At 37.8% G+C, this 27,240-nt stretch overlaps 1 protein-coding gene across 1 annotated transcript in view; it reads right to left on the bottom strand.

The window, feature by feature from the left end:
- Positions 1 to 27,240, bottom strand: part of LOC110541090 (ankyrin repeat domain-containing protein 26-like) — a 194,165-nt gene that overhangs the window by 142,418 nt on the left and 24,507 nt on the right. Inside the window, 10 exon segments of the mRNA XM_060371561.1 lie at positions 8 to 80; positions 169 to 197; positions 8,148 to 8,229; positions 11,686 to 11,753; positions 14,120 to 14,192; positions 14,284 to 14,312; positions 17,464 to 17,533; positions 20,034 to 20,101; positions 22,001 to 22,073; positions 22,166 to 22,194. Of these exon segments, the coding sequence (XP_060227544.1) occupies positions 8 to 80; positions 169 to 197; positions 8,148 to 8,229; positions 11,686 to 11,753; positions 14,120 to 14,192; positions 14,284 to 14,312; positions 17,464 to 17,533; positions 20,034 to 20,101; positions 22,001 to 22,073; positions 22,166 to 22,194 (594 nt within the window).

The raw sequence follows: 27,240 nt of genomic DNA, 5'->3' as shown, positions 1-27,240 counted from the left end.
GATTTACCTGAGTTTAATGTTCTTTCATCCTTCACTTCCAAGCATTCATTTGGAATGAGATTATTCATTTCATTAGGTGTCTGAATTTTAAAACAAGTAATTTAACAACTGTTACATGGTTTACAAAATATAGTTTATAATACTGAGCAAGACTGTCGAAGTATTTACCTTCATGTTTGGATATTTCCTTGCAGGTTCTGAAAAGACAAACAATCTATTATATGAAAATGAGCAACATCCTCCCGGCACAGTTAAAATGGAACTGAATCACTGTGGTTATCAATAATTACCCTAAGTTTGGGAAATTTTACTTTGCTTGCTATGTGTTGAATTTTATGTTGTTGCTGATTGAAGAAAAATGTGAGAAGAAGTACTGAATAAAAATTAAAATACAGATTTAATTAAATTGGAAACTACATTGTTTCAAACATAATCTTGAGAAAATATATTGATCTCATATAAAACAAAATGCGTAATGGAGTTCTTTTTATGAAACTTTAATTATGGCATAAAATTACTGAAAATATAGATTATATATAACTCAAGGAATATTACAATTATAATTATTTTTTTCTTTAACTTCTCTTTTAATCTTTCATACATAATCTCAGTAAAAACCTTTGACAGAAACTGAAAGTACTAACATTTAGTATAATAAAAAATTATAAGATTGTATACACACACATACATGTAAAGGTAATGTTCATTAGAAAATTACTCTCCTAAATTGAAGGAAACTTAGACATCATGCTGTCACATCATGCTGTCAGGTCACCTCATGTGCTTTTTCTTTTTCTTTTTCTTTTTTTTTTAAAACAAGAGAAAAAAGCATAATAGAATTTTAATATTAAAAGATGTTAGGCATATATCAAATTACCAACACAATTCTTTACAGACCTGAAAAGAAAAATTCTCATCTTCATATGGAATAACAAGAAACCCAGAATTGCTAAAACAATCCTCTACAATAAAAGATCTTCTGGAGGTATCTCCATCCCTGATCTTAAGTAGTACTATAGAGCAACAGTTTTAAAAACTGCATGGTACTGGCATAGAAACAGAATGGTGGATCAATGGAACGGAACAGAGGACCCAGAAATAAACCCACACACTTATGGACACCTGATCTTTGAAAAAGACGCCAAAACCATTCAACGGAAAAAAGATAGCATCTTCAACAAATGGTGCTGGTCCAACTGGATGTCTACATGTAGAAAAATGAAAACAGATCCATACTTATCACCCTGCACAAAACTGAAGTCCAAGTGGATCAAAGACCTCAACATAAAACCAGACACATTAAATCAGCTTGAAAAAAAAGTGGGAAATACCCTAGAACTCATTGGTACAGGGGGAAACTTCCTGAACAGAACACCAACAACACAGGCTCTAAGAGCAACAACCAATAAATGGGACCTCATGAAACTGAAAAGCTTCTGTAAAGCAAAGGACACCATCATCAAAACAAAGCGACCACCTACAGATTGGGAAAGAATCTTCACCAACCCTTTATCTGACAGAGGACTCATATCCAGTATATATAAAGAACTAAAGAAGCTGAAAAGCAGCAAACCAAGTAATCCACTTAAAAAATGGGGAACAGAGCTAAACAGAGAATTCTCTGTAGAGGAATACCGAATGGCAGAGAAGCACTTAAAGAAATGCTCAACCTCACTAGCCATTAGGGAAATGCAAATCAAAACAACCCTGAGATTTCACCTTACACCCATGAGAATGGCCAAGATGAAAAACTCAAGTGACAACACATGCTGGAGAGGTTGTGGAGAAAGGGGAACCCTTCTCCACTGCTGGTGGGAATGTAAACTTGTACAACCACTCTGGAAATCAATCTGGCGCTTTCTCAGACAACTAGGAATAGCGCTTCCTCAAGATCCAGCCATACCACTCCTGGGCATATATCCAAAAGAGGCTCAAGTACACAAAAAGGACATTTGCTCAACCATGTTTGTAGCAGCTTTATTTGTAATAGCCAGAAGCTGGAAACAACCCAGATGCCCCTCAACTGAAGAATGGATGCAGAAATTGTGGTATATCTACACAATGGAATATTACTCAGCAATGAAAAATAAGGAAATCATGAAATTTGCAGGTAAATGGTGGGATCTGGAAAGGATCATCCTGAGTGAGTTGTCCCAGAAGCAAAAAGACACACATGGTATATACTCACTCATATAGACATACAACATAGGACAAACCCACTAAAACCTGTGCATCTAAAGAAACTAAGCAAAAGAGAGGACCCTAACTAAAACGTCCAATCCCCATCCAGAAAGGCAAAGAGGATGGACATCAGAAGAAGAAGAAAAACAGGAAACAACCTAGGAACCTACCACAGAGGGCCTCTGAAAGCCTCTGCCCTTCAGACTATCAAAGCAGATGCTGAGCTGGATGGGCAACTGTTGGGCAGGAGAAAGGAATTTTAGGTAAGAACTGGGAAATAGTAAGAGCTGGAGAGGACAGGGTCTCCACAAGGAGAGCAACAGAACAAGAAAATTTGAACATAGGGAACTTCCCAGAGACTCATACTCCAACCAAGGACTATTCATGGAGATAACCTAGAACCCCTGCACAGATGTAGCCCAGGGCAGTTCAGAGTCCAATTGGGTAACATAGTAATGTGAAGAGGGACTGCTTCTGACATAATCTGATTGGCCTGCTCTTTGATCACCTCCCTCTGGGCGGGGAGCAGCCTTACCAGGCCACAGTAGAGGACAATACAGCCTCTTTTGATGTGAACTGACAGACTAAGATCAGAAAGGAGAGGAGAACCTCCCCTATTAGTGGACTTGGGGAGTGGCATGCAAGCAGAGGGAGGAGGAGGGTGGCATTGGGAGGAGAGCAGGGAGGGGCTCATGGGGGGATGCAGAATGAATAAAGTGTAATTGATGAAAAATTTAAGAAAAAAGGGAAAAAATAATTTAAGAACCTTAAATGACTTTCAAAATTAGAGGAAAACATGGAGTTAGTCAATTGGCATGGAGCACGTCTCGCCCCTGGGGGCAATGGTCTCCTGAACCTACTCAGACCTCGGACACCACCACTGCTAGTTCTAGAACTGACGCAGGATGTTCCAACGAGGGGTTAAGGCTTCTCATAATATTTCCTATAAGCCCACACCTGTTTGTCTATATCCCCCATTTTTATTCATTATTAGCCAGATAGAGCCAAGTAATTCTGGTAATGATACTTGCTTTTTTGCCCAATGCTGGAATGCTAGTAAATTTAGGTATGCCCTGGTTACTCGCATGCCTCACTGGGTGCCTGTGCCCGTTGATGCCCCTCACGCTATGACTCTCTTCAGACAGAAAAGGGATCTTGGAACTACAGCCACCATTGTTACTACCATCTCATTGACGGCTGTTGGAGCTACCACCAGGGCATTAGCTAATGCCATGAGTCATACTGGGCAGACTGCTCAGACCCTGAATAATCATTTAGCCAATGTAGCTCATGCCTTAGTTGTACATAAAGGAATTAATGCTCAACTAAAAGGAAGCTTGATGGTGTTCAATCAGAGGATTGACCTCTTGCAGGAGCAAATTGATACCCTATGGCAAATCGCTCAACCTGGCTGTCAATGAAAGTATGCTGGACTTTGTGTCACTAGCATACAACATGAGAATTTTTCCTGTGCTGCAAATCTGTCTAAACAATTGTCGAGCTATATTTTAGGTAATTGGACTGGAGAATTCGATACTACGATGGAGCAGCTGAGAGTGGCCATTGTCACAGTAAATTCTACCGGAGTGGACGCAGGACTAGCCACAGGATTTTCAACATGGATTGCTGCAGCCATGAATCATCTGAAGGAATGGGCGGGCATGGGAGTGTTAGCAGGCCTTCTGGTGTTGGTCTCCTTGGTTTGCCTGTGGTATATATGCAAGATTAGAGTCTCACAACAGTGTGATGCAGCCATGATCATTCAGGCCTTTACAGCCATTGAAGCAGGACATTCTCCCCAAGCATGGTTGGATACCATAAAAAGCTAAAATGATACGCTCAGGATGCGAGGCTAAGCACTGCACTCAGGGTCAGCCGCTTTGGACCCAGAGAAGAGCATGTCTGATTGCATGCTGGTTGATGCCCCAGGTCCTGCCTCTGAGAAAAAGTTATCGGACGGGTCTGATGCTCTTTGGGTGGATGACACCTAAATGAACATCTGTACAAAGTCCCAATTTATTTCTAATATCAGAGATCAGACCTCTACTCTTGCCTGATGCATCTAAAACAAAAAGGGGGAACTGTAGAGAGCTGCGGAATGCTATGCCTTAAAGATGGAGCTGGTTTCTGCCTTCCACCTTCCCGATGGTGAGTGCTCTCTGTCACGAACAATTCCACATTTGGCTAAGGCTGAGGATCTGGCTTGCTTCCATGTATGTGGACCTGTCTGCATTGCCCACGTGGCATGCCTGGGTTGGCTACCCAGAGGCTATTTAAGCTGTGGGCTGGCTTTCCCCAGGGTCAGAGGATTGTTCAATGTTCCTGAATAAACTGCATTGAAAAAAAAAAAAAAAGACTTAAAAAAAATGGGGAACAGAGCTAAACAGAGAATTCTTTGTAGAGGAATACCGAATGGCAGAGAAGCACTTAAAGAAATGCTCAACCTCATTAGCCATTAGGGAAATGCAAATCAAAACAACCCTGAGATTTCACCTTACACCCATGAGAATGGCCAAGATGAAAAACTCAAGTGACAACACATGCTGGAGAGGTTGTGGAGAAAGGGGAACCCTTCTCCACTGCTGGTGGGAATGTAAACTTGTACAACCACTCTGGAAATCAATCTGGCGCTTTCTCAGACAACTAGGAATAGCGCTTCCTCAAGATCCAGCCATACCACTACTGGGCATATATCCAAAAGAGGCTCAAGTACACAAAAAGGACATTTGCTCAACCATGTTTGTAGCAGCTTTATTTGTAATAGCCAGAAGCTGGAAACAACCCAGATGCCCCTCAACTGAAGAATGGATGCAGAAATTGTGGTACATCTACACAATGGAATATTACTCAGCAATGAAAAATAAGGAAATCATGAAATTTGCAGGTAAATGGTGGGATCTGGAAAGGATCATCCTGAGTGAGTTGTCCCAGAAGCAAAAAGACACACATGGTATATACTCACTCATATAGACATACAACATAGGACAAACCCACTAAAACCTGTGCATCTAAAGAAACTAAGCAAGAGAGAGGACCCTAACTAAAATGTCCAATCCCCATCCTGAAAGGCAAAGAGGATGGGCATCAGAAGAAGAAGAAAACAGGAAACAACCTAGGAACCTACCACAGAGGGCCTCTGAAAGCCTCTGCCCTTCAGACTATCAAAGCAGATGCTGAGCCTGATGGGCAACTGTTGGGCAGAGTGAATGGAATTTTATGTAAGAACTGGGAAATAGTAAGAGCTGGAGAGGACAGGGTCTCCACAAGGAGAGCAACAGAACCAGAAAATTTGAACACAGAGAACTTCCCAGAGACTCATACTCCAACCAAGGCCTATTCATAGAGATAACCCAGAACCCCTGCACAGATGTAGCCCAGGACAGTTCAGAGTCCAATTGGGTTACATAGTAATGTGAAGAGGGACTGCCTCTGACATAATCTGATTGGCCTGCTCTTTGATCACCTCCCTCTGGGGGGGAGCAGCCTTACCAGGCCATAGTAGAGGACAACACAGCCACTTTTGATGTGAACTGATAGACTAAGATCAGAAAGGAGAGGAGAACCTCCCCTATCAGTGGACTTGGGGAGTGGCATGCATGCAGAGGGAGGACGGAGGGTGGGATTGGGAGGGGAGGAGGGAAGGGCTTATGGGGGGATGCAGAATGAATAAGGTGTAATTGATGAAAAATTAAAAAATAAATAAATCAACACACACAAAATCTGGAAAAAAAAGATGTTAGGCATTTTCAGAAAACTATTGTATATTAATAACCAGTTGCTTTAAAAGCAATGTAATGTTAATGAAAGGACTCATAAATGTTCCTTTTTGCATCCACAGGTCTGCTACTCTCATCGCCATTTCTTATGTTATTTCTCCCTTTTTAGTTTAGACATTTTTAAGAGGTTTGTTATATGCTGGTTTTGTAAAGTGGTGGTTGTTTCTTCTCCAACACCCATAATTCTATTGCAAATAACATTACACTGAGCAGGTTGTATATATGTATTTACCAACATACTTATATATGAAACAAGAAATCATTTAAAAAGAGGGCATCAATTTTAAGGAAATTAAGGAGGTGAATGTGAGAGAGTTAGAAGAGAGGAATTAGAAGTGGGAATTAACACACACACACACACACACACACACACATACACACACACACATGCCTAAATAAATCATACAACCTGCTCAGTGTCTATAATGTTAATTGTATGTAGGCATTCAGGCTGGACATTTGGTATTGGTGAGAGACCAAAGGATTAAAAATCAGTGGCTGTTATTTTAAAGTTTAAAACTAAGGTCAGCCAAATGGAGATATGTCCAGCCACCTGGGAAAAGAAACTAGCTTAATGCAATCTTTCCCCACCCACTAGTTTATGCAGTTGCTATGGAAACGACCCATAAGACCAGGCCAGAACTGTTTGTAGTCTTAACTCCTAAAGCGGACCATTTCAAAAGTCAATCTCCCTTACCAAATCATTTAAAGTCAAAGCATGTAAGTCCCTGTTTGTGGTTTTGCCCCATAAAAACCTTGCTCCACTAGACCGTGAGGCTGCATTCCTCTCCTGTTTCCACAGAAAGTTAGTGTCCCATGTTGAAACCTGTATACAATTTAAAAACTTCAGGTATTTATGGTATTTACAGTGGAGTCTATTCCTGGTCTTTTCGGATTCGCAAACTGGACATACCATTGGAAAACTAATCAGTGTTCCCTTCCCTGAAGAAGACTATCTCTCCTGCTCTCAAGCATTGCTTCAAAGTACTTCCTTGTGTAGGGATGAGGCCTTGCGGACCTTTCCCTGTCTACTTTGGTATGTCTATTGCTGTTTTTCTTGCTGCACTCTTGCTATACAGTTATGTCTAGGAGATTGTATGGGTTTAGCTTGTGACAATCCTGAAAGACACCTAGAATCCTATGGATATGCAACCAAAAGATATGTGTACAACTGAGAGGACTAGGGACCCCCCCCACAAAAAAATAATCATCAGTCCCAGGAACTAGGCCATAGGTCACCAATTCCAGGAATAAGAAAAAACAAAAATAAAGAAAAAAAAAAAAACAAAAAACATAAAATTCCCTACCCAAGGAATAGCCTAGAGTAACCACAAGAATGGGAATGTATCTTACCTCAGGGTAAGGCATCTGTGCTGGGCAGCCCACCCACCTAACAGTCCTGAGGTCTATAAATAGCTCACTCAATGTTTGTTATGTTAGTTAGCCAATCATTTTGTTACAAGCTTGCCTTTGCTGAATGCCATACCATACTTAACTGCTAAGCTTTGAATTCCAGATTCTTGCTCAAACCCCAATAAAAACCATGCCATGTAGCTGCTTGGGTTCTCCCCTCTGATCTCATGAGTTGGTAGTGGTAGCTTAAGCCCTAATAAAACTCTTTGCACTTGCATACATGGTCCAGCTCCTGGTAGTCTTTGGGGACCTTAAGATCTGGGCAAAACACAAAGTTGTCTCCAAAGGGAGCCACCTCAAACTTTGCTAAGACCTTGTCAGTACAGAATTTTCTTACAAAGTTCTTTATGTAATAGCTTTTTTGAATGAAGTCTAACAATTCTATCTTCAATGTCCACCAAACTGAGATTTCATAAGCAATCACAATGTAATTTTCTTTATGAGTTTCCTAATCTCTTCATAACTAATCAGGTATTCATGCACAGTGCCTGATATCCATCTATCTCCTCCCTGCACTCCTTACTTTTGTTTTCATTCCTAATCAACTTTTCCTTATTTATTAGCATTCCTTGGTATTAGAATATATTACAGCTTTATTCATGACACAAATCCTTTAATAACTCTGTCAAATTAACATGTTGCTGAAAACTGATAAGTCTCTGAAACTATTAGTATTTAAGATATTTCTTATTATACATTTAGCAAGTCATATTGTTATTGTATAATTTTAAACAAGGCCACCATCACATAACTTTTTAAAAAGAGTATCATGCCTACCTTTCATTTGTACATCTAATTTGTTTACTGGTCTTTCATTTGCTGCTCCAGAAAAATGGCTAGCATCTATTTGTGGAAGATACTTAAAAAAATATATACAATTATAATTAATACCACCAAATGGGTCGCATAAATATTTTATAATTCGTTTCATAATTAAGTACCTGAATTTCAATTTTTAAAGGAAATTACACTAAGTGCTAATGGGAAAGTTCAAAAAGAACAGAAAAATCCTTGAAGGAATATGGGATAAAAGGACTCTAGATCAGTTCTGCCCTTCATCATTATAAGTCCACTCAATATGTCAACTGATCCTGGAAAGCCAAAGAAAACAGAGAAATATGAACAAGCAGAGCTTCCTAAACATCAACTCTAGCTTTTTTGGTTTCTTTTAAACATAGTTTTTTTTTAATATACATTGTTATAAAATTTTAAGTATCAAATTTTAAAAGATAGCATTTAACATTAATATAAAAATCAAACAACAGAAATTGCTTGAGACAAAATAGGTAAGGTTTTGAGAATTCATACTGTGTCATCTTGAGAATAAACATGAGTAAAAGGTCTTAAAAGGCAGGAGAGGTGGTTCAACGACTAAGCCTTTCCTCCCCTTCCAGATGATGGCAGCTCAATTTCCAGCACATTATCAGGTGGTTTATTACCAACTGTATATATTATTCCATGGGATCCAATACACACGCCTGCCTTTCTAGGTACTACACAAACAGCTGAACACAAATATGCACAAATTAAAATGCTTACTAATAAAAAAGATGTTTAAATAAATGAAGAGATTGAATTTTTATGTTGCTTTAATAAATGGGATACAAATATTAGCTATGGTGTGCAACTTTTTTGTTTTTGTAATAAAGTACTTCCAAAAAGTATAGCAGTGCTTAGAAGAAGAGAAGATGCATTTCTTTGTTGACTCTTTGAACTATGACAAGCATCTATAGGCACATTTCTTGCCCATAAATATGAGAATTAAAAAAGTGACTGTATCATGCTTACTCTGCTCTTTAGTTGCTGGTTGTCTGAGGATATAAGGAATCAACTGGGCAACACATGGGATAAACTTTTGTCTTTGTTCTGATGCAGCAGATCTAATTCTTGAACTCCAATGCTGCATCCTCTTAACCATCTTATCTAGATGTAAATCCAGTGCCCACTATGAGTGGCATCATGAGTTCAACATCTTCAGTTCTGCCTATACTAAGACTATCTGTGCTGTCCTGTAAATTTTTGTGTAGACTTGTGTTTGCTGCTGAGTTGTCTGTACTTTTAGCGTCACAATCATCTTTAACTGCATTAAGTGTATCTTAAACATACTGTTTCCAATGTTAAAATATTTAAAGAGTGTCTTTATTACACATAAATACCAATTCAGAGTCTTTATTCTGAATTAATTATACAACTAAAAATATATTTGCTATGTACATCCATTAGTGCTTATCTTCACTAAATCCTGTATTAATATATTTAATGTAAGTTGAAGAGACAACTGCTTTGCCTCATTCCAATGAAGAAGAGTTGGGTTGTTTTTGTTTTAATCAGTTTTCTTTTTTGAAGTCTGGTGTTCAACTTGCTTTCTTCCTTCCTTTCTTCATTCTATGCTTACAGCCCCTGAACTAGTACTGATGATATTCACCCTGATTCTACAGGACACAGTCATTCTTCCCTATAAACATCCTCACAGACAAATCCAAGCAAATACCCACAGGGGATCTCTAATCCAGTATAGTTGACAATAACAACAATCACAGCCATTCAGAGCACTCAGAAACCAAAAGGACTTTGTGGAAGAAAGTATCAGCCCTAACAGATACTGATTTGCACCATATATAACCATATATTTATAGTGACTGAGAATCAAGTCCTTTAACAGGACCCAGAATAGCAAGACACTCTAGAAGATGTGACATCAGCACTTTCATTCTGGAGGTAAACAACAGCCACCTACTTGGCCCAAGGCCTGCTTAGTAGGAGGGAGACCAGGCCTAGTACTTCAAATTTTCTAATTACCTGTGGCTGCTTATGGAGCTCTGCTGGATAAGGCTGAAGTCAGCAGTCTATGGCTAGCCATTTATTAGCACTGGGTCTGTCATGAAGGACTCCTTTTTCTCAGCTGGGTGCTGACAATCTCCCCTGATCTGGGTCACTCCAGATCTAGTAGGGAGTCACATAACCCTCAGAGCAGATTACAGACAAGATCCTTTCCTGATAAGGAAACTATTCTAGCAAGCATCTAGGAATTCCTAGAAATGTCCCACCCTGCTAGGATCTTAGTCCAGCAGTGACCTTAAAGTATACTTAGAAATTTCCCCTAACCCCCCACCCCACACACACCAGGATAATTAAATGCTGTATTTTCCTTCTTGTGATAGGACCATTAAGTATCTCTAACCCCATGGAATCAAACACATTCACCCTCTAAATCTCTTCCTCTGCCCAAGGTTTATATTGCCATTGATTTCACAGGACTAAAGGTACACACTTTCTCACTTCAAGACCATCTGAAATTCATAATTTATCCACTGCCAGGACACAACTCAGCTGGCCCTGCCCTCAGGCCTGCTGGGCCTGGGTCTCCCTGGGTTTGGGCCTCATCAGGCCTGTGTCTAGGCTGCAAGCTCACCAGGCATGGGCCTTGGCCTGCACCTCTGCCATGCTCAGCACAGCAGCTTAAACTAGAGCAGTGACACTTTGGCACTGCACAAGCTTCTATTGCCACCAGTGATCTCATGCTAAAAGAGCCAAACTGTAGCACTCTGAAAAACCTTTTCCACATCCTGGCTTAGTATACTGGGGCCTCGCCCTAAAGTGCCCTAGCTCCTCCTGAGAGAAACAGAATCCCCTTGATCTGTTCTCTGCATGGAATCCAAGCCTCCAGAACCCCAGCTGAGATCTAGGGCCCACTGAATGGAGACAGCTGGTGAGGGGTTGGATCCTAAAGGAGAACCTACTACTGCCACTTCTCCAAACTCGCAAAATCTCTAACTGAATTCTGCTGCTTATTCTTTATACCCACAGAGATGTGCAGCATTCACTTCCATCAAAGAAGCTTTTTGTGCAGCAGATTGAGATTGATTACAGAAAACTGAAACTGGTCAAACTATAGAGAACAACTGTTCATTTAATTCTCAACCCCAATAACTGTGTTCAGCACAAACCCTCTAAATTTAATGCCTAGGGAATAATGTGGAAGACAAGGTGGAAAGACTATAAGAGACAGAAGGGCAGGATATTTGCTGTGAGCTGTAATGTCTTGTAAAAGAGAAATAAATGAAAAATAAAAAGAAAACAGGAAGTAGAGATAGGGAGGGGTGTTAGTCTAAAAGGGACTGTGGGAGTAAATATTGTCAAAATTTGTTGTATGAAATTTTCAGAGAAAATAATTAGAAATTATTGTTAATCAAAACAATAAGTAAATAATGTAAATTTAGCATCAAGAAACCTAAAATATGTTGTCATATTGCCCATGTTATACAATTAAAAAAAATAAGCAATATTGAACAAAACAAGTGAAATATCTTCATACCCGTGGTTGTTTGTCTTCACTGTCACCTGATGGAGTTTCTTCAAGAGATTTAATTTCCAAATCTGATTCTGTTGGTAAACATATTTATGTAGTCCAATTGTGGTGAGTTTTATGTGTAAGCACAATATTGTATTACAATATATATGTATTTTATGTATTCTTGATCAATTAACTTATTAATAAGAGAACTTGCACTACCTGTACTCAGACAATACTTATTAATAAAGAATAATATACAGTCAATTTTAATTTTGCTCAGATTAAAAGCCACTTTGGAAGACCTACTGTGATCATTTATTTTATTTTAAGGGTCAGCATCTTGCTCTGTTAATTGGCTAGTCAATAAACCTCAAGAAATCTAACTGGAGATTCCAAGGTATGTTGAGATTATAGGAGCTCCTATGACTCCCAGTTTACACAAAGCAGTTTTGAAACTGATGGATCATAGAAGTACGGCAAGTTACCTCTGCAAATTATTAAATATAGAGATGGTAAGTGTAGTTATGAAGCAGTAAATAGAAGCCTTGATGCTGGAACTCACATAAAATTTTTATCATGTTCTCTCTCTCTCTCTCTCTCTCTCTCTCTCTCTCTCTCTCTTTTTCCTTTTGAAGAAGTGAGAGACCAAAAGATAAATTAGCAGCTATTATTAAGACCTGAAGTAGGTGGGTAAAGAAGTCTAGTAATGCCCTGAGGGGAAGGGCCACCTCACTGCACTCTTTCCCCACCCACTAGAGATACAGTTGCTAGGAAACTGGACCACCCCCCTAGGGAGGGACACCAGGTTATTAATGGTCTGGAAACCTCCTTATAGCCAATCTATTGAAAATGTAGCATTTTAACCAATAGATGCTTGCCAGGCAGGAATTGCCCCTGCCTTGGGCATGCTGGGATAGACCAGAACCTTTAAATCACCCAACTAACCTGGGCACGGGGCGCTTGGCTCCCACCACTTTGGGCCCAAGCTGCAGCTTGTAATTTACAATAAAAAGAACCTCATGTATTTACAGTGGAGTCTGTTTATTCCTGGTCTTTTGGGGTTCGTGAACTGGGCAGAACAGAGTTACATGACAACATTGACCTTTCCCTTATTTTGTGATATCATCAATATGGTTTGAAAAAAAACATCTAAGATAGGGAAGAATGCAAGTATCTCAAGCATTTTGTTCAAAATGACTTATACTTTAAAATTTACCTATTATGTAATGAAGACCCAGAAAGATAAACATAGTATGTACTCACTTAAAAGTGGATTTTTGCCATATGGTATAGGATAAACACACTACAAAGCACACACCCAAAGAAGATAAGTAACACAGAAGATCCTGGGGAGTGTGCACAAATATCACTTAGAATGGGAGATAGAATAGACAGAGGTAGTAGCTGAAGAGAGGGAATAAGGTAGGAGAGGGGTTGTGGGGAGTTAAGGGGGGTATATCTGACCTGAGGAGAAAGAGAGGGAGAGGACTGAAAGTCTGTAGAGAACAGGGACACTGAGAGTGGAGAGATCTCTATGACAAGCTGGAGACCTAAGTCACGGTAGACTCCTGGGAAGATATGAAGGGTACTCAAGCAGAGACTCATAGTAGCAAAAGTTATAGAGACTAAAGAGGACACCTACTAGCCAGACTACTTTCCTAGTGGAGGGAGGGGAACACCAAACCACCCACAAAAACTTTGACCCAAAATTTACCCTGTCTACAAGATGTACAGGGATAAAGATAAATCAGATAGAGGAGAGATTGAGAGAATGCCCAATCCATGCCTGGCTTAACCAAGACCTACCCTACTGGCAAGTGCCAATCCCTGACAGTATGAACAATACTCTGCTAAACTTGTAAACAGGTGTCTGACAGAGTTGTTCTCTGAGAGGCTCTACCCAGAAGTACCTCAATACAGATTCCAAGACTTACAACCAAATATTGGATGATGTTTAGGGCATCTTGTGGAAAAGTGGGAAAAAAGAGAAAAGGACCTGTAGGTGACGGGAACTCCATAAAAGGAGGCAAATAACCAGGGCCCAGAGGGTCTTTCTGAGGTGGAAGCATCAACCAAGGATTATACAGGAACTTGACGTAAGCCCTTCCAAAGATACAGCAGACCGGCAGCGTAGGCTTCATGTGGGTCTTTTAGTAGGGGATGTAGGCACTATATTGGACATGGACTCACTTGTCAGCTTTTTTGCAACTTCTTCTGGTGCACTGACTTGCCAGGCCACAGGGGAAGAGGACATGCTTCCTCTTCCCCAAGTATTGATGCAACTTGATGAGCTGGGCTGGATGGGAAAGGGAGCTCCCCTTTTCCTCAGAAAAGGGAAGGGGGTGAGAAGAGGGAGGGTAGAACTGGGAATGGAGGAAGTATGGGGCTATAACACGATGTAAACTGAATAAAATATATCAAATAAATAAATAAATAAATAAATAAATAAAATTACCTATTACAAAATTTTGCAACTCAGTCACTTTTCCTGCTTCATTGAGATTGGGTATCTTCTCCTCGAAGGAAGACTGGGTTGATTTAAAAGCAGGATATTATAATTTTGTATACTTTAGACAAAACATAACTGAAAATTAAAAATTAACATGCAGAAATAATTACCTTCAAGTTAGGATACATCCAAACTTGAGCTAAAAAACAAAAGGGATAAAATCAGTACAGTGTAAACAGAATACCAGTCACATTTTCATTGTAAGTTCAGGAGCAATTTAATTTGTTTGCAATGTTGAAAATCAAAATTTTTTATTAAGTTTGCACAGTAAAGAAGTGAATGCTTTACTGTTTATTAATACTGTTAATTTATATTTGGCATACCATCTTACTATAAACTATTTTATGAAATAAATTATAAGTTCTAAACAATGAATAAACTAAGACATAAAAACAGTTATGTGCCTCCTCTCAAATGTCAAGTATTGATTGTGGTATATGTAGAGGAATTGTAATCCAGCAGCATGACTGCTCTGGCAAGGGTTCACATCTAAAGACCTTCTTGGTCTATCTGATCCCGTTGTAATGCAGACAGGCCCTGAATTACAGTATGGTCTGGATGGAACACAGACATATCCTTAGTTCACACCTTTGATCCCAAACAATGGTGTCTAATTGAGGGGCAGACAAAATGATGAATCAGAGAAAGGTATGACAGAATGAATTAGAGATAGGATAAGCCCAACTCTCACAGGAGCAGACAGAAAGGACAGGCTACTTAAGAATGGCACAGGGAAAGAATTTGTGGAGACAGTACAGTAGAGTTTGGGAGCACAGTACAGCTCAGTTCAGTGTTTGGAGCAGCTCAATTGAATACAGTTGAGTGTTTGCAATTCAGTTTGTGAAGTTCAAAGGAATTTTTTTACAAGCAGAGCAATTTGGTGAGATTGAAGAGAAGTTTTGAGTCAGAACAGCTAAATTGAACCTGCCAGCCGGAGTTCAGAAAAAACTTGAAAGGGTGAGCTTATTTAGCAGTCTCAGAGGCTAAAAACATTCTAAGCCTACGTTAGCAGACAGAGGCTGGAAGCTGAAGCCTTCAAGACCAAGGCTTTCGGAAGATTGGATTGGAACAGAGTCTAGCAGCTTTCAGGCCTAGGCCTTGGAAATCCATAAAAAAAGCTCTGGGATCAGACCGAGCCATGTATTTCCAAAACGTGGGCATGGCTCTCCTCTTATGCCTTCATCTGAGAAAATAAAAACAATATTTACATGTGCCTTGAAGTTTGTTATAGAAATTATATAATAGAGTCTCAATTATTTGGTTATAATAGGGTTAAGAGAGAAACCAACAAACACAATTTTATAAAAATAACCACAACAGACATTCACTAAACATCCACCTTATCTAACCTTTTCAATCTCAAATGAAAACAAATGCTACTATACTCAAACTATTTCCAGGTACCTGCATAAGGTCACTGCAACCTAGTTATAACTGTTTGATCAAGAGAATTGATTGACTGCACATTGTCTCATTTCTTCTCATAAAAGCCTGTGAGATCTCCCATCTAAGTAATAACCAGGCCTGACCCTGCTTAGCTTCCAAGAGCAGATCAAGCACATTCAGGATGGTATGGCCATAAAAATTGTAGTTCCTCTACACAATGGAATACTACTCCATTTTAAAAACAAGGATATCATGAAATTTTCAGGCAAATGGATGGAATTAGAAGAGATCGTGCTGAGTGAGGTAACCCAGAAACAGAAAGACAGGCATGGTATACACTCACTTATAAGTGAATATTAGCCATAGAATATACGATAGCCATCTAAAGACTTTAAGAAGCTAAACACTGAGGAGGACCTTAGAGAAGATGTTTAAATCTCATTCAGAATGACAAACAGAATAGACACCAGAAGTGGTGGAAGAGAGCAAACAGGATGGGAGCCTACTCCAGAGGGTTCTCTGAAAGGATCCACCCAACAGGGCTTTGAAGCAGATGCTGAGACTCATGGCCAATCTTTGGGCAGAGAGCAGGGAGTCTTATGGAAGAAAAGAAGGGTGGGGATAGAAGGACATGGAGGGGACAGGAGCCCCACAAGGAGACCAATAAAGCTAAAGGGTTGATCCCATGGGGTCCTGCAGAGACTGATGCACCGATGGAGGACCATGCATGGAGAGGACCTAGACCCCCTGCACAGAGGTGGCCAATTGGCCCCTCAGTCTCCCTGTGGAGTTCAAAGTGAGGGGATCAGGGGCTGTCTCTATCATGGACTCAGTTGCCTGCTCTTTGATCACTTGCCCCTGATGAAGAAGGCCACAGACGAAGAGGATCCAGGCAGTCCTGATGAGACTTAAGCTATGGGCATATGGCAGATAGTACCTTTCAATGGACTAGGAGAAGGAGATGGGAAAAAGAGGAAGGAAGGGTGGGACTGAGGGTGGGCTGAGGGTGGGGCTTCAATCAGGATATATAAGGTATAAATTGTGAAGAAAAAATTAAAATTAAAATAAAAAAAGCCTATGAGGATATGATGGTCTAGTCTTTGTTTTTAGTGCTTACCCATGGAACCACCCAAAATGAGTTTTGTGAAGAACATGATCATGCATGTCCTTCAAGACTCCTAGTGAACATTTCTTTTCTAATTGTATTACATATATACCTTCATAAAATCCTATTGATTATATATTTACATATAAATATATCCTTGAGTCTTTTTTGTTTTCCTTATTTTATGAAAATTTATGTCCACTTCATTCTTACTTATTTGGCATCAGTATTTAAGGATCATAAAGTTAAAAGCTGTAGAAACATAGAAATATGAATATCTGCTAATACATAATTTAATTTATCTATGGTTCATAAATACTTTTGCCTGATGGAGTAGGTAATGCCTTCCAAAAGTGATAAAAGATAAAGGATTTTGTTGTGCTTCTTAGAAAGTTTAGCTATCAAATTACATTTTACATTCATCCAATATTATTTTGCCATGAATGCTTAACTGAAGTACAATTAAAAATTTCCCCATCTCTTATGTACATCTCCCTCATTTCCACAAATTTTATCCCTCAGTACTATTTTTCTTATTCTTCACCCTGCCTTCATTATTTTCCTTGCATATTACCATGCCTCTATGTTAAAATATTTTTAATGTGACTCATAATGCAAAACCTTTTTAAAAAAATCTATCAGTCTGATGTGTTGCTGGAACTAGGTAAGTTATTCAAATTTTTATTGAACATGTTTCTTACTATATATTTAATGAATAGTATTTTTGATTAATCACTTTTCAAAATCATTCTCCTACTTTGAGTTGTTTCTTTTTGTTTTTATTAAATTTCCTTCCTACCTGTAATTTGTGTATTTGTATCATTTTGACCACATTCAGCTCTTGTCCCAGAAAAATGTCCGTCATCACTCTGTGGAATATTATCAGAGATAACTCTGTTAAAATTGGTATCAATTATGAACTTCATAGATATATTATGTGTTTTTTACAAAATACCTAAAATTGAAATTTCAAAAGCATTTAGAATGGCAAATTAAGAAGACATGTATTGAAGGGAAGACACTTTTAAACAGAGTATGTTATGACTGTCAGACTCATTACACTTTTTACTGTCATAAGACCATAAGTCTGTCATAAGACTCTGGAATCTGGTCTTGGATGGCAAGAGAAAATGTGATATACACATGACAGCTTTCCTGAATACTTCAGTAAGAAGTGAATTCTGAATGCCTAAACTCACTTTGCATTCTACCAAAAGTTCTTTTAACAAATTGAATTTCACAAATACAGCATTTAATATTTTCATGTCATCTAATGTCAGAAATAATGAGGCAGAAAATCATGTGTGGTGTATTGAATTTACAATCCTTAGTACAAAACAAAGAAGTCAGTATGTGGAGCAAGCAAGTGTTTGAGACTTCTAAAATTACTTATATAAAATGTTTACTAGTAGAAAAATGATTAAATAGGCTGAGTGTTATATATTTTTCTTGATATTGCCTTTAAGTAAATAGGACACAAATATAATGTGCAGATATGCACATCCTTTGTGATGAAAAATGTTACTCTGAGAGCGTTGTAAACCTTAGTAAGAAGAGAACCATATATGATTTTACTCATCCAAAGACTGAAAAGTGCCAAGCAATTATTGACATGTTGACTATAATATGACTATATGATGCTTCTTTTTCCACCAGCATCCTGGTCATCTCAGAATAAACAGATTTAGGGGAGGCAGACCTATGGTCCACTGTTTTCTCTCCCGATTGCCCTTTAAGATATTCATATAGGTAAAACATTGTCATCTTCTACCTCCTACTCTGATTCATCCTTACAATTATCTAAAAAAAACATGGAAGCCAGTGCCCATTCACAGCCTCATCATGACCAGAAACTCCTTCAATATTAACTACCTTGGGATTCTCTAGTTTTTGTGTGAACCACCTCAACTGATTTGTGCTTGCTGCTTGGCCTTAGGTCCTTACTAGGTAACATGTCCTTTCATCTGGTATGCACAGTATTTAGCCATAAATAAAGAACATTGTAAATCCTAAAGAATAACTATCCAAGGTTAAAATATTGGGAAAAATATCCTCGAAATTCAACTGCAAATTATAATATTGATTCAGAACATGTTTATTAGAAGGTTTTTTATAAACAGAACTCCATGTGCTGTTATCATCTCTATAAACTGTCTGTACTAAAGTCTTGCCTTAATACATTCTAATGTTCACTGAAGATAGTAAATATTCCTCAGTATTTCTGTTTTGCCTCCTTTCAGTGAAGATAAGTTGGGTTGCTATTGTTTTAATCGCTTTTGTCATTAGAAAGGTGATGTTTGGCTTGCTCTTTCCCTTTCCTTTCTTCAGTCTGCAGTGACAGTTCCTGGACTGTTCTCTCTGTTTCTAAGCCACACACTCAATATTCCCCAAACACCCTCTCAGACAAGTAAAACAGATGTCTCCACAAGGATTCCTAATCTCTTAAAATTGACAGCTGTTGAGGCCACTCAGACATCAAAAGCCCTACAGTGGGAGATAGAATAGCTCTGAGAGGCACTGAAATTGATCATTAATCCTAACTCTGCCTCTCTAGAGAGAATGAAGAAACTACAGATAACAAGTAATAAATAAAACTTAACATTGATGTACATAATACGTTACCACATACTTGAAATGACAGAGAAGAGCAAACCTGTAACATGAACCAAATAAAGTTGCCTTGTTTACAATCGCAGCTGTTTAGTCAATAAGATGTAATGTGATAGTGTCTTTTTTCAATTTAATTAATTTTTAATTTATTCTTTTATTTGTACAATTTATTCACTTTGTATCCCAGCTGTAACCCTCTCCTTCCTCCTGTCCCAATCCCAACTTCTTCCCTTTTCTCCTTCCATTACCCTCCCATAGTCCACTGATAAGGGAGGTTCTCCTCCCCTTCCATCTGAGCCTAACCTATCAGGTCTCATCAGGACTGTCTGCATTATCTTCCTCTGTGGCCTGGTAAGGCTGTTCCCCCATCAGGGGAGGTGATTAAAGAACTAGCCACTGAGTTCATGTCAGAGACAGCCCCTGTTCTACTAGGGACCTTACTAGGAGACTGAGCCTACATGGACTACATTTCTGCAGGGGTTCTAGGTTATCTCCATTAATTGGTTTCTTTTCAATTTATAAGAATTGATTTACAAAAAATAGCACAGACTGTGTTTGAAACATATTTTATCAAAATAAAGATAACATTTGGCTACACACCAGTGTATATTTTAAGAATATTCTGTGCTTTGTAATTAGTTAAAATTTTAAACATTAAAAGCTAAGATTGGGTATCTTAAAATGTAGCTTTTTATTTCATGCTGTATATTTAAATAGAAGTAAACATCAGTAAATCAAAAACTTGAAATATCTTCATACCAATGACTGTTTATCTTCACTGTCATCTGAAAGTGTTTTCTCCAGTGATTCAATTTCTAAGTCTGATTCTGCAGGTAAATATATTTAGTTAACTTATGAAGCACTATTATATTTTAAAATCATGCTTTTATAATAACATTTAAATGTATAGAGTTATTAATAATATTTTAATTTAACAGTTTTAACTAAGTATAATTTTTTTTTGAGCTGGGTATTTGTATTCTAAAACTTTTTTTAACCAACCATTCAAAGTCCACTTAAAAAATCAGTAGATGGCACCTTATTCACAATATAAAAATATTGAAAATATTCATCTACAAACTCATTTTCTCTATCTAAATGAACAAACTTACTGAAAAAAAAAGTTCCATAGTAGCTAAAGTTTTCATACTGTAACTTTTAATTCATACCATTACATCTTAAGAAATCTGTTAATCTATTTCTTTACAAAATACAGCCAATAATTCAATCTATTTTTCTGTAATCAAACTGTTTCTCAAGTTTATATATATCACCATGTATAAGTTTCACCCTTTAAGACTCAGTTTTATGTAGAAATCGTTCCTTGATTCTGACTCTCTCCAAGTAAACAAGTACTGTTTTCCTGTCATACCTCTTAATTTATTGACTTTTCTTTCTTCTGTTGTAGACAGTGATTAATATTTACTATTGATATATCTTCTGGTAAAGCTTGCTGTTAATCTTAAACAGCTGTATAACCAAATCACCACACAGAGACTGGGTTTATTTAGTTAACCTAGAACACAATGCTGGGCAATAGTTACTCCATCTTAAACCTCCAAGCCCTCATAGTTTCCTAACATTTAGATTTCCCACATTATACTTGCTTTTAGTGATATCTTAGGTCCAGTCCATCTCTCCACGTCCATCTCTCCATGTAATTCCAAGATCTCTCCTGCTCTGCTCCTAGCTCTCCTTGCCCTTTCTCCTTCCACTCATTTCCTGCTCTCTGGCTCCTCCCCTCTTTCCTGTCCTCTGGCTCCTCCTAGCTCAACATTGTGTCTAGTTGCTTTATTTTGGCCTGTTTACACAAGAGTTGAGACAGGATGCTTAGAATGAGTATCACAATGCAATATCCAGATTGAAAGCAGGGATGGAGGGAGAAATCAGCATTTGAATGAACAAGGGTAACGTGTATACATTTTAAAAGAACATTATACCAACATTCTTCCTTGAATTATATCATTTTCACCTGTTTCTACCTCACTCCTGTACTAAAAATCATCTTTACACTTTCATTTTACAAGTAGTTTTTCTTGATTTTACTCAATAATTTTTTGTAGTCAAACTGAGACATTGACATTAGATGGCAGAGGGTCAACAAAACATTAGGGGTGGCTTCTAATCGTCTATATCTTATTTGTAAATTAAGTGTTGAGCTTAGGAACACAGAGGGCTAAAATGATGAAAATAAGAACTATCAGAGGAAGGACAGCCAGACAATATTTAAATGCCAACATGGTTTTTGTCTGGAACTATTATGAGGAGAGCATGCCATGGAATTTGTGGTGTCAGGCAAGAGACAGCAATAGGGAAAAGGATGAGAACAGTATCAGGGTAGAATCAGAATATGAAGTCTCTTATGGAGCATTGAGACACTTTCATTCTGTAGTACAATCCATGGTTTGTATTCATGTTTGCAGTGTAGATACGTCACACACTAAAAGGGATCTTCTGTGGAAATGAGGCACCTGGGGATAGATACATTAGTAGTAGGATGAGAAATATAATTCAAACCTGCATTGCAGAATTATATCAGTAATAGTTATATTCTTGATTTTATCTGTTCCTACCTGTGGTAAAATTTTATTAAATGTAAAGTCTACTAAACAGCATGCATTAAGTGTATATTATAAAATATATACCTTTTAAGTTTTGGAAGAATGCAAGCGTTTCAAGCATTTTAATGGACTATTATTTGAAATGATTTGTACAATATTGTTTACCTATTATGAAGTGCTGTGAGTCTGCCATATTTCCTACTTCATTCAGAATGGGCATTTTCCCTTCAGTGGAAGACTGGGTTGATTTAAAAACAAGTTATTTAAATTTTGTAAACTTCAGATAACAACTGACTAATAACTACAGAAATAAACAGAAGGAGTAATTACCTTCAAGGTAGGATGCATCCAAACTTGAACTTAAAGGCAAAAGTGAGTATAATCAATATACTATAAACATCATGTATCTGTACAAAATTTAGATAAAAACAAATTCTCAATTTTCAGCTTGGAATATTTGAGGACTACTTTCCTATTTTAGACAACCACATGACAATATATAGTAGTGGAAGTATATACATAAACTCAAAACAATGTTTTCTAAAATCCTTAACTTGTGCATGAGATAAATTATGTCTGTAATGTTGATTGTTAATCGAGTGAAACAGAGTTTGTCTACATTATTACTCTAAAGAATTTAATAAGTCTGGGGAGAAGGCTCAGCTGTTAAAGAGTACTCGCTGCTCTTCCAGAGGACCATCGTTCAATTCCCAGCGCCCACAAGGCAACGCACAACTGTCTGTAACTCCTGTTCCAAGGAATCCAACACCCCCATACAGACATGTATTCAGGTGAAACACCAATATACATAAAAAATATGAATAAATAAAATTTAAAAATAATTTTGTAATAGGAGAAACAAGTTCTAAGTTTTAGAAAAATAAGACAAATTCACAGGAATAAATGTCATCCATCTTCTCCTGTATACACAATGGTGACTACAAAAAAAAATGTGAAAACAGAAATAGGAGGCTGGTAGGGTAAAAGGCAGCTTACCAGTAAAAAGAATAAGGGTAAACATATTGAACCATGTACAATATTTATGAATGAACATATCTTGCTTAAACCCATTATTTGCTACACAAATTCACACAGCTTTATATTCTGATTAGTGGATTATTTCCACTCTGTATTCCCTGTTATTTATCAAAATTATCACCGAATCATTGCAGCTTCAGCCTCTCTTTGTTTCCTCTATGGTGCTGTAAGCATGCTCAGAAAAAAACAAAAAAACAAACAAACAAACAGCAACAAAAACCAGTAAACTCATTCTTTCCCTTGATCTTCTTTTACCATGTTATGACTGACTGCCCAAAAGATTCTTCTCTTCACATCCAGGTTCTGGTCCTGGAATTCAAGTGTTAATGATCATGTAAGGGGTGCCTTCCAAAAGGAATGTTTTGTATGAGGTTAAGGAGACAGATTGGAGCAAAGCACACACTAATTAAAAAGTTGTAGCAAGAAATGCCAAAAGCATATGGCACAGTAGATATATTTAAAAATAAATAGTTGAAGAGGACACACTTGCTTGTGGGACCAAAGAAAATTGCAAAGAAAGAGGATGTAAAACATTTGTAATTATTTTAAGTATTTAAGAACTTTATCTCTGGAAAACTGGGCTCTCCCATTATGACATTAACTGATATTTGAAATGGATCGTACTGAATCATTCAACCCTCTCTCTCTGTCTATGTGTGTGTGTGTGTGTGTGTGTGTGTGTGTGTGTGTTCATGAGTGGGGTGGTGCATGTGCTCCAGGTGGCTCAAGAAAGTCTATTCACACTTACCCATCTCATTTTTTATTTTATGATTTCTGGCTACAGACCTAGTCCTATGCCAGACACAGAGCTATAACAAAACTTGAATGTAAACTAAAATGCAAATAAGCTTCCCATAATCACAAGTATCATCCAATTTGAATTCATAGGTTTATTTTGTGTCTTTACTCCATAGGAAGGAAACTATCTTATAATTGAGATCAAACTAAAACCCTGTTCTCACAGAAACATTTGCTCAGGCTCTGACAGAGCTGAGAACACAGGCAGATAACTCTGTCACCGTCATTCCAAGTCGAGATAGAAAATCCTAATAAACATGGAAATTTGCAACAGGAAATTCTAAAGTACATACATAAAATAACCTACGGGTAATTTAAATTTTACAACTTTAAACACCTGTTCATTACCTTCATTTGCTTTCTGTGCCCTCTGTAGATCCTAATCTGTGTCCTCCTTTCCTTCATCACCCTCCTTGTTCAGAACATTCCTCAGCCATTAAAAAAAAAAACCTCACATGCCACTCAGACATCTAATACTACCCTTAAAATTATTCAAACTTGGATATAACCTAGAACCTCCACTCAGATGTAGCCTGTGGTAGCTCAGTAACCAATTGGTTTCCCAAAGTGAGGGGAACAGGGACTATTTCTAACAGGAACTCAATGACTGGCTCTTTGGTCTCCCCACCCCCGAAGGGAGGAGCAGTCCTGTTAGGCCACAGAGGAGGGCTTTGCAGCCAGTCCTGAAGATACCTGCTAAAACAGGATCAGATGAATGGGGAGGAGGTCCCCCCTATCAGTGGACTTGGAAAGGGGCACGGTGGAGATGAGGGAGGGAGGGAGGGACTGGGAGGGAATGAGGGATCTGGACACGGCTGGGATACAGAGTTAATAAAATGTAACTGATAAAATAAAAGAAAAAAGAAAAAAAAGAAAAAAAAATTATTCAAACTTCTTAAGTTAAAAAAAAACTGTAAAGCCATTTAATATAGTGTATTATTCCATAAAAATTACATAGGTAATTTTAATGACAGGAAAATAATTTCTGTCCCATTTTTTATTTTATTTCAGTCTTTGCTATGTGTAATGTGTTCATGGTCTATGCATATTTGTCTATGCAGTTGCATACCTGTGTATGCAGAAATATAGACCAGAAGAGGACAACAGGCGACCGTGACTATCACTGTCTACCTTTTTCCAATAAGACAAGCTCTAGTACTGAATTTGGAGTTAGACAAGTAGTCAAAATATCTGACTCAGTGATCCCCCTGACACTGTCCTCAATGTGCTGGGTTATATAGTCACGGTAGCCATGCCCAGCTGTTTTAGTCAGTCTAGATAATTGAACTCAAGTCTTCATACTTTCACAGCAAACTCTCTCCTTTTCAAAGACTCAACTCCCCAGCTCTGTGTCCTATTTTTGATATTTTTAATTTTAAATTTAATTAAAATATTACCTCATTTTTCTTCTTCCATTTCTTCCATCCAGCCCTTCCCATGCACTCCAACTCTGTGACTTCTACATTGCATGGACTCTTTTGTTTTAATTGTTATTTAAATGTACACAAACATTTAGGTTTGTATACATACGCTTAAATGTATAAATAAAGCTCAGTCTGTTTAGTGTTAGTCTGTCCTGCTTTAAATACACATACCATCAAATGACTCTGTAGAATAAGATTTCTCACCTTTCTGTTGACTGAACCTTGTGTCTTTACCTCTTCTGCCTGTAACAACGGGTAAATAAACAGAGCAATATTTTCTAAGTGATTCATAAAGTAGTGGTCTTTTTCATACACATGTAAGTATGTTATCAGGGCAAAATGTTTTCAGTACAGACATTTTACAGTATCTTGATCCACTATGGGAATGTATGCATTACACTTAGATGATGGTAAAAAAATCATCTTTCAGCAGCGAGATATTATTTTAAAATATAAGCTGAGGGGCTTGAGAGATGGCTCCATGGTTAAGAGCACCGGCTGCTCTTTCAGAGTAGCTGGATTCAATTCCCAGCACCTATATGGCAGCCCACAACTGTTGGTAAGTTCAGTAACAGGGGATCTTTCACCCTCATACAGACACACGTGTAGACAAAACACCATGCACGTAAAAATAAAAATAATTAAAAATGTATGCTGACTATTCACTTTGTTGTATCAGGAACTTGGAGTGTATGAGTTCAATGCTACATCTGTTACAATTTACATTTTTTTATTCAGAGAATGAACTCTAATGTATTTTGTTTCTGAGGGTGCATTGTTGTGGTACATCATGTTAGTTTTAAAAGCACATTCACTAAATAACCACATTAGTCACTCAAGTTAAAACTGATATGCTTTTCAAGTTACTTTTACATATCTGTCTAAAATCAATCTTGCATACTTCTATTTCTTTGATGCTCGAAATTATTAAGAGAATTGATCAGCTACAGTTTACCTAATTATACCAGTTCCAATTGGGTCCAACAGTCCATGTAGAAACTTTGATCTAGTCTTTGTTCTCAGTGCTGATATATAAAGCCACCCAAAGTCTTCTGCTCATGTCTGACAAGTTTTCACAGTGAACTTCACTTTACTTTCCTTATTAAGCTTCTACTATTCAAATTATCTCATCAAAATGTAAGCTTCTTTTTCCATGTTTATTATTTACAGGATATTTTGACCACTTCCCTCATTTCAATTCAGTAGTGTTATATCTTGGACCCATACAATATGAATGCCTTAGCCTTTGTTTTAAATCAGTGTCCTTTCACAGGCGTGATTTTTATAACATTTTAAAATTCCTACCTTTAATTTTTCTTTCTGTGTTATGTTTTCTTCTTTTATAAGTTTTCCTAGATAAAACACCATCTCCTATCTGTGGAAGTGGATCAGAGACACTGGTTAAAATTTGTATCAATCATGAGTTTCCCACTTATCATTTACTTCAGAATAAGATCTTTCCAATTTTAAAAGCAGTTAAATTGGAATGTTACAAGAAAAATTGTGTTGAAGGGGGAAATACGTTAAAATAGAATGTGGAATGTTCTACCTACATCAACTCTACTTATTATCATTGCAAATGCACTGATTAAATAACTTGGTCATGGAAAGCCAGAAGAAATGCATATATCCACAAGTAAAGCTGTTCTAAACAGGATTTCCCAAAAGCAGTTCTGTAGCTCATGTTTGGGCACATTTAATTTTACTTATAGAATGTAGCATTAAGCATTTACATGACATCCAACGACAGAAACATTTCTCTTCCTGGTGATGCGTGTCTTTGTTCATAGCACTCAGGAGGCAGAAACAAGGGGATCTCTGAGTTTTAGGCCAGACTGGTCTACAGAATGAGTTCCAGGACCAGACATACATAGAAAAATCTTGTTTCAAGCAAATGAAAACAAAACAAAGCAGTGAAAATGGAATGCTGGTGCTCAGGTTGCTTTCTCCTTTTCCTTTTCAGTCTGTAGTGACAACGTCTGGGCTAATGCTTGTGATGTTCACTCTGGTTTTACATTACACACTCAGTCCTCCCAAAGAACACCCATTCAAACAAGTCAAACATAAGTCTCCAAAGGGGTGTTCAAATCTAGTAGAACTGACAATAAAGACTAATAAATCACAGATGTTGAGAGGTACACCAAA

The sequence above is a fragment of the Meriones unguiculatus genome, chromosome 18 (genome assembly GCF_030254825.1).
Source record: "Meriones unguiculatus strain TT.TT164.6M chromosome 18, Bangor_MerUng_6.1, whole genome shotgun sequence".
Taxonomy (NCBI): Eukaryota; Metazoa; Chordata; class Mammalia; order Rodentia; family Muridae; genus Meriones; species Meriones unguiculatus.
The sequence above is the reverse complement of the archived record's forward strand: the minus strand, read 5'-3'. Positions and strand labels throughout refer to the sequence as shown.